This window comes from Cervus elaphus, chromosome 22 (genome assembly GCF_910594005.1).
Source record: "Cervus elaphus chromosome 22, mCerEla1.1, whole genome shotgun sequence".
NCBI classification, from domain to species: domain Eukaryota; kingdom Metazoa; phylum Chordata; class Mammalia; order Artiodactyla; family Cervidae; genus Cervus; species Cervus elaphus.
Window position 1 is genome coordinate 59,668,022 of NC_057836.1, and position 8,318 is coordinate 59,676,339.

At 33.8% G+C, this 8,318-nt stretch overlaps 1 protein-coding gene and 1 pseudogene across 2 annotated transcripts; one reads left to right on the top strand and one right to left on the bottom strand.

Annotated features, from left to right (window-relative positions):
- Nucleotides 1–2,037: 2,037 nt before the first annotated feature.
- Nucleotides 2,038–3,099, bottom strand: LOC122680564 (small ubiquitin-related modifier 1-like). Of its 2 annotated transcripts, XM_043882092.1 has the most exons (2): nucleotides 2,937–3,099; nucleotides 2,038–2,864 (listed from the first exon to the last, which is right to left on the bottom strand). In XM_043882092.1, the coding sequence occupies exons 1-2, from the start codon at nucleotides 3,097–3,099 to the stop codon at nucleotides 2,794–2,796; spliced, it is 234 nt and encodes a 77-aa protein (XP_043738027.1). In that variant the 3' UTR covers nucleotides 2,038–2,793. The 2 variants fall into 2 exon arrangements, with proteins under 2 accessions (XP_043738027.1, XP_043738026.1); XM_043882091.1 differs by having other exon boundaries at nucleotides 2,038–3,099.
- Nucleotides 3,100–4,779: 1,680 nt separating this feature from the next.
- LOC122680702 lies at nucleotides 4,780–6,559 on the top strand (annotated as a pseudogene).
- The last annotated feature ends 1,759 nt before the right edge of the window (nucleotides 6,560–8,318 follow it).

An 8,318-nucleotide genomic window follows, 5' to 3' on the forward strand; every position in this document is an offset into this window, starting at 1 on the left:
AAAGGATGAATGCAATCAAAAAGTTAGTTTTGACAACATTTATAGCAGCAATAAGCTCCTCCATCAAAGCAATCAATATGACTGCTAAAGAATAGATTCTGTTGGGGATTCAATGTGTTACAAAATAAAATACTAATTTGCCTACTCAATAGACAAATTTAACACAACTCCAGTTGGAATCAACTTTTTAAAAATTTTTAGTTGCACAAATTATCTCCATATGAAATAGTTAAATTTCATGAATGTGGAGCACAGAAATGAAAAATGATTATTAGTGAATAGAAACTTACTTTAAATATTATAGATCAGTGAAGCCAAATTAATATGGTACTTGCATTAAAAAAGATAAAACATTTAGTAGAACATTTGAGACCATGAAAGTATACACTAAAAAATAGCCTTTATTTTTATATAAAGTTTTACTTTACTTGTTATATAAAAGTGGGATATTTTCAGTTTGTTAAGAAAATCATTGTTTACATAATAATTGCTTCAGTCACAAGAAAAGCTCAAATGAAAAATTTTATTTTTTATTCACATGAATGGGTTACATTCTAAATGATTAAAAATTTTAAGTGTGAAATTAAAATTTTAAGTGTGAAAATAAGCCGTGAAAACAAGACAAAACAAACAGCAGTAACTGTTTCAGGTAATGAATGCTAATGAGCTTCATTGTGGTGGCTATTTCTCAATGTATATTTATAAGAAACTATTAGATTTTATACCTTATACATACATGTATATTCTCATTCATACCTCAGTAAAGGTGAAAAAATATGTTTTAGAGAAATGAAAAAATGCATACATACTATATGACTCCATTTACATAATATTTTAAAAAATGCAAACTCATCTATAATGATAGAGACTGATAGGTATTTGAGAGTAGCAGCAGGGATGAGAAGGATGGAGCGAGTAAACAGGAGCACAAGGAAACTGGAAAATGAGGGATTAGTATGATGGGATGACACTTGGGAGTACACATATGTCAGAATATCAAATTGTACACCTTAAATAGTGAAGTTTATTGTATGTCAATTATATCTCAATGATGTAGTTAAAAATTAAAGAGCAAAAATTACTTGATAGACTTGACTGTATAAAAGTATGAATTATATGGAAAAACATAGTATCAACACTTAAAGACTTAAAATCTTTATATTATATATGTATACATATATAATATAAAAGAACAAGACATGAATAAGTGTAAGAATTAATTTACCAAATCTAATTATAGTGGCAAATATTTGATATAAACTGATCTCATGATTTCTATAATATTATATAAATTTTCTAAAAGTGAAATATTTTTATTGAGAAATTTCACTTTTATAAATTATTCTCACACATTAAAATACATTTGTATGAGCATCCTTTTGATAGAATAATTGGCAACTTCGGACAATAAAAATAATTTTACACTAGGTTCAGGTATTTTTTTTATTTTTGCATTAGAGATAGGTTTTATTTGCTCTTCTAAAGTAGCTAGATGACATTCTATTTGGAATAATACAAAATTGGATTATATATGTGCATATATATTCTGAATTCTGTTTTTCATTAAGGAGTTAAAAGAAAAAGTTAAGCCCTTTAATTAAGGAACTAATTTAGTATTTTAGTTTTACAGTTGAAAAGAGGATATAAAGAAATAAAATATAAACAACCTTAACTACAGAAAACATTTTGAAAATTGTTAAGGGAAAAACTGAAATTATCAATGTCAATTAAGAATTTTTGGTGTGCCCATTTATTCAATATATTGGGTAACTGTATCATATAAATGCACCATACAGGAATATCAAGTTTTTTTTAAATAACAACAATGAGTATTTAAGAAGGTATTGTGACCTTAATTAAATCCTTAATTTTGAAGGCACTTCAGTAACTTTCAGTGCTTCAAAGTCATGATTATCACTGCACAATCCAGAAAAAGAATCTGTACTATATATGAACAATAATTTCCAGTATGATGCAACAAAACCTTATGTTTTAAGCATTTTCTTTTTTCTTTCTGTACAATTAAAAATAAAATAAACAGTTTTTACAAATATTTTGTTTATTTTAATGAAGCTGGTACAGACACTGTCCATTTAAAACCCACATCCCAGGTCAAAAAGTACAAATAAAGTCAAAAAGAGCAATGTTCTGTTGTATACACTTCTGCATGAATAACTTTAACTGCTAATGAAAATTAGATCTTTTCTGGGATCTTCTGACACGATTTTTCTTTCATCTTAAAATGCTTTCTCTTCAGTGAAGCCATCTTTGGAGTTAGTCATTATTCTCTGTCATTTTGACTCCCACTGGATATTCCTCTTCTTTTGGTCCAGACCCTCATATGTTAAAAGTAGCTTCAAGTTAAGGAAAGGTCATTTTTCCACAGTTCTGTTTTCCAAGAAACTTCCATCTCCCACTGAAAGTCATAGTCCAGGAGGGAAGCAATCACATGCTAGAACTTCAGGGCCAATTGGAAAGTCATTAGGAACACTTGCATTAGTTGATCTTATTTATCACAAGCCTGCAAATGCACAGTCCTGGAAAAGGTGGGCTCTCTATGCACACACGTAATTTTTAAAAAGGAGAGAGTGATATGAAGGGGGCTGAGGTTTGATCACCAAATCAGCAGAATGAAAGAAACAATAATGAATAATGGGCACTAGAATTCAAATTACCAGATGCTTTAAAGAGATGGGGTGCCAGTTTTCAATTCTGTTTTGAACACCACATTACAAAAGAACTATTTTTAAAAATAAAAAAGGATTAAGGGGAAAGAAAAAAAAAAAAGAATATCTAAACCGTTGAATGACCCCCTGTTTGTTCCTGATAAACTTCAATCACATCTTCTTCCTCCATTCCCAGTTCTTTCGGAGTGTGATTATCAGCAATTCTCTGACCTTCAAAGAGAAACCTGAGTGAATTCATGGGAACTCCCCGTCTTTGACAGTATGATTCTTGGCGTTTCTTGAGATGTGTCATCATTTTCACTTTAAAGTGAATCTCACTGCTATCCTGTCCAATGACTGTGAGCTTAATATATTCTCCTTCCCTCTTATCCCCCCAGTCCTCGGTTGAAGGTTTTGCTTCCTGGTCAGACATGGTGACGGTCGCTTCCCCCGGGGTCTCCGCACACCCGCGGCCTCGGGTGGTAGAACCTCGCTCCCGGGTTTACAAACCCTCTCTCTACCCGACAGCACAACACCGCGGCTGGCCAGGTATTGTTTTAAAACTGGCCAAAATAGCCACTGAGGCGATGTTACTTTGGGAAAAAAAAAAAAAAAAAAAAAGATACTCTAAGGTAAACAAGCTATGCTTAAATACATAAAAGTGTGTTACTATTTTCATGAAATACACATAACAAAATTTATCATTTTGACCATTTTTAAGTGTAAAATTCAGTGGCATTAAATGCATTCATATCGCTGTGCATACGTGCGTGGTGCTTAGTTGCTCAGTCTTGTTCGACTCTTTGCGACCCCATGGACTGCAACCCATCAGGCTTCTCCGTCCATGGGATTTCCCAGGCAAGAATACTCTGGCGGGTTGCCATTACTTTCTCCAGAGGACCTTCCTAACCCAGGGATCAAACCCATGTCTCCTGCATCTCCTGCTCTGCAGTTACTTTTTTAATGATTTATGTAATTGAAATGATACCGTTGTCCTCCTGACCTGTGTCAAACGCTGCTGTAACATCCTCCTGTCTCCAAAGACACAGTCCCCACTGAAGCCTGTGTGATGTGTTTTTTGCCAAACTTCATTACTCAGAAGATTAAGTAATGACTCTTGATTGTAGGTCAGCAAGGACCATTTGTTTTTATCACTTGTACTTTATGCAAATTAAAAAGGAAAGTGACATTTGACACTGACTGTAATAGCATTTTTCTCTGTCCTGCTGATTTAACATTATCTCCTCTAGCGGTTGAGAGAGTTCCTCAGCTCTTACTGTAATTTATTTTTGTTTCAATAATGGAGATAGTAAGAAAATATTTGGAGGTTTGACTGGAAGATGTAGAAGGGAAGGGAAGGTAGATTATCATATGTATCAGCAGTAGAGTTTACATACATGTTCAGTAAAGGTAATGCAGGGAAAAAACACGTGGACTATGTAGCAGGAGATGGTGGGCAAGCAGCAGGGCTTAGCTTGTTTGTAATAATTAAGCACATTTAACCTAAAAAATGAGTTTGAGCAAGCTCCGGGAGTTGGTGACGGACAGGGAAGCCTGGCATGCTGCTTGGGCTAGCATGGGTTAGCAAAGAGTCGGATGCAACTGAGCAACTGAAGTGAACAGAACTGAATCTAAGAAGAAATTAGCACACAAATTTTTCTTTTGGAGCAAAGACCTCAAATTTTGCTCTAGAGTCTATAGAGTAAACCCCAGTTGTCATAGCACTGTTTTAAAAAGATTCAAGGTGTCAAGAAAAGATATGAATTCAAGGATGCAATTTTCTGATTTCATTTCTAAATAAGAAAAAATCTTGAAAGCCAAAAGATATCATTGCAACCCATAAAACTTGTCAGCATTTACTTAGTCACAGTGGAAAATCTTAAACACAAGATAGACATAAGACGTGTTGGTATATATATGTGTGTGTGTGTATGTATATATGTATATGTATATATATATATATATATATATATATAAACATTATTAACACATATAACACATTGCATATAATAAAAGATTAAATAAAAATTTTAAATCAGTTAAAATAGTATATAACAAAAAGAAAATTTCTCTAAATGTCACACACAGACTGGAGAGAAGTCAGAAGTCAGTGATGAGAAATGGTACTGTAACAACATTCATTCTGCTGGGACTGACAGACGACCCTGAGCTGCAGGGTTTAATTTTTATCTTTCTATTCCTCACCTACACACTGAGTTTAACTGGAAACCTGACCATCATCACACTCACCTTTGTGGATTCCCACCTGAAAACACCAATGCACTTTTTCTTAAAAAATTTCTTCTTCTTGGAGATCTCCTTAACATCTTCTTGTATCCCCAGATAGCTGTATAGCACAGCTACAGATGACAGGGTCATTACCTATAATGCTTGTGTCATTCAAATATCTTTTACTGACCTCTGTGGAGCAACAGAACTTTTTCTGCTGGCCACCATGTCCTATGACTGTTACATGGCCATCTGCAAACCCTTGCACTATGTGACCATCATGAGCAGCAGTCTGCAGGAGTCTCATCATCTTCTGTTGGATGGCTGGTTTGTGTGTATTAATCCCACCACTTAGAAGTGAAGTCGCTCAGTTGTGTCTGACTCTTAGCGACCCCATGGACTGTAGCCTAACAGGATCCTCCATCCATGGGATTTTCCAGGCAAGAATACTGCAGTGGGTTGCCATTTCCATCTTCAGGGGATCTTCCCGACCCAGGGATCGAACCCAGGTCTCCCGCATTGTAGGCAGCTGCTTTACCGTCTGAGCCACCAGGGAAGTCCCTTAGCCTGAGTTTAAATCTAAAATTTTGTGACTCTAATAACATTGATCCTTTTGGCTGTGATGCATTTCCTTTAGTGAAAATCTCGTGCTCAGACACATGGTTGATGGAACAGACGGTTATAATCTGTGCTGTGCTGATCCTAAATATGACTCTTACTTGTGTAGTTCTGTCATATTCTTGCATCGTCAAGACAACTTTGAGATTCCTTTCTGCTCAGCAAAGGAAAAAGGCCTTTTTTACCTGCTCGTCTCACATGAAAGTGGTTACCATCACCTATGGTACATGCATTTTCATCTACATGAATCCTACAGCAGAGGAAGAAGTGACTGTTAAAAAAGTGGTTTCACTCCTCATTTTTTCTGTTTCACCTACGTTGAACCCATTTAGTTATACCTTGAGAAACAACCAAGTTAAGAAAGCCTTTAAGGAGACATGTGCTCCCCAATGTTCATAGCAGCACTGTTTATAATAGCCAGGACATGGAAGCAACCTAGATACCCATCAGCAGACGAATGGATAATGAAGCTGTGGTACATATACACCATGGAATATTACTCAGCCGTTAAAAAGAATTCATTTGAATCAGTTCTAATGAGATGGATGAAACTGGAGCCCATTATACAGAGTGAAGTAAGCCAGAAAGATAAAGAACATTACAGCATACTAACACATATATATGGAATTAGAAAGATGGTAATGATAACCTTATATGCAAAACAGAAAAAGAGACACAGAAGTACAGAACAGACTTTTGAACTCTGTGGGAGAAGGCGAGGGTGGGATGTTTTGAGAGAACAGCATTGAAACATGTATGTTATCTATAGTGAAACAGATCACCAGCCCAGGCTGGATGCATGAGACAAGTGCTCGGGCCTGGTGCACTGGGAAGACCCAGAGGAATCGGGTGGAGAGGGAGGTGGGAGGGGGGATTGGGATGGCGAACACATGTAACTCCATGGCTGATTCATGTCAATGTATGACAAAACCCACTACAATATTGTAAAGTAATTAGCCTCCAACTAATAAAAATAAATGAAAAAAAAAAAAAAGAAAGCCTTTAAGGACTCAGTGAAAATAATTGCCTTGCTCTCATCTAAGTAAGAAAATAAAAGATCATCTCAAAAGGATAAGAAGGAGACATTTTTGAAGGTTATAATTTACTATTAGCAAAATGCATATTATTACAATGAACACACATATATATTAGATAAAATTTAATATTCTTTTATGTATTAAAAGTTGTCAATAGAATGCATCAGAAATAATGATTTAACTGAGTATAGTAATAATCTATGAAAGCATGTGGATAATCAGGAGAGTATAGGCAGGCATGTGGGAACAGAGGTTGCACTGTAGATCACAGAGGCTTAAGGCTGAAGTCTCAGGATTACTGTAGTAAGAGCGCTTGAGACACAATAGATGCGCATTTAATGAAAGTTTGAATTAGTAAACCATACTTATTTTCATGGAAAGATTACATTTTTTCCTGAGAAGTATTATCTGCAGCTTACACAGCTGTGAGTCAAGGGAAAGACATTCCCCAGTATATTTGATACCTGTGCCAACATCTAACACCAAGTAAGCTTTCATATTCCAGATTCTATCATAAAATCTAAATTATTAGATACAAGTTGAAAAATCCACACAAATGTAATTCCTTGGAAATTATAGCTTTTACACCAAATCAACTAATTACTATCAGGAAAGCAATGAAATGCAGACATAACATCACAGATTTGGAACACTGAAAAAGCTGTGGTCAATAAGAATTCTGTTAACTTAAATTATTCATTATTTTTAAAAAAATGTAAACTCGCCCCAAAGAGGGGAATTTGTACTCATCTGAATAAAATGAAAAAAAAAAAATGAAGAATTAACAAAAGTAAATGGAAAATGTAACTTACTATGGGTAGAAAATGAAGTTAGTTAAATAAGCTAAAGAGATTAAAATCAGTTCTTTGAAAAGTCCAACAGCATAGCTAAATCCCACTCCAATGAATGTAATGAGTAAAAAACAAATACTCGATATGTAATTGGGAGATCTGGGACAAACAATAACATAAGAAAACAAAATAATTAGGAAAAATATGAGGGAGAATAAATAAACGATTGCATTTGGTTGATTTCAAAGTCTTATTCAAATTTTGCTTTTCTGAAATGAAGTTATTATATGTCATAGAATGAATGATATCAATCATAGTTCAGTTTAATCAGCAACATTTTGTTTTCAACAGTAAGACACAGTAAAATTGTATGTCTTAAAGTGATGTCGTAAAATTGATGAAATTTGATATTTTTTAAAATCTTGAGGAAATTCTTACATATTCAGAAAACTCAAGAAACTCTAATAGAGAAATAGTGCAATTAATGAGGGAATTTGGTTTCTAGATGAAAAAATGAAAATTATTTAAAAATCAGTAGACAGTCATAGCAATAAGCAATGGGAAATTTTTGATATGAACATGTACATGTGTATTTATGTATTTTGGAATAAGCAATCTATAAGTAATTATAGATTATGTATTGTAGAATCACATATTACTTTATTTGTGTACAGTCATTAAGCAAGTAGAACATTAAAACAAGATAAATTTTAATGTAGGGTTATCTGAAGCAGAAACTAAGTGATGCAATCAGAAAGAAGAATGGGTAGAACAAAACAAACAAAAAAATTAAACGTTCATCATAAAATCACATGAAATATGAGAGTTTCATATATATACATATATTTGAGTATAAAGAAACTTTTTTTCAAATACATTTGATTCTACAATTGAATGAAAGATCATTAAATATTTGTTGCCAAGTGAAAGAAATGAAGTTGCAGTTTATTTTGTTAATATTAGTTCAATAAAGACAT

What these genes read in the sequence shown, in the direction of transcription:
- LOC122680564 (XM_043882091.1), bottom strand. Translation starts at nt 3,099, where the DNA reads ATGTCTGACCAGGAAGCAAAACCTTCAACCGAGGACTGGGGGGATAAG.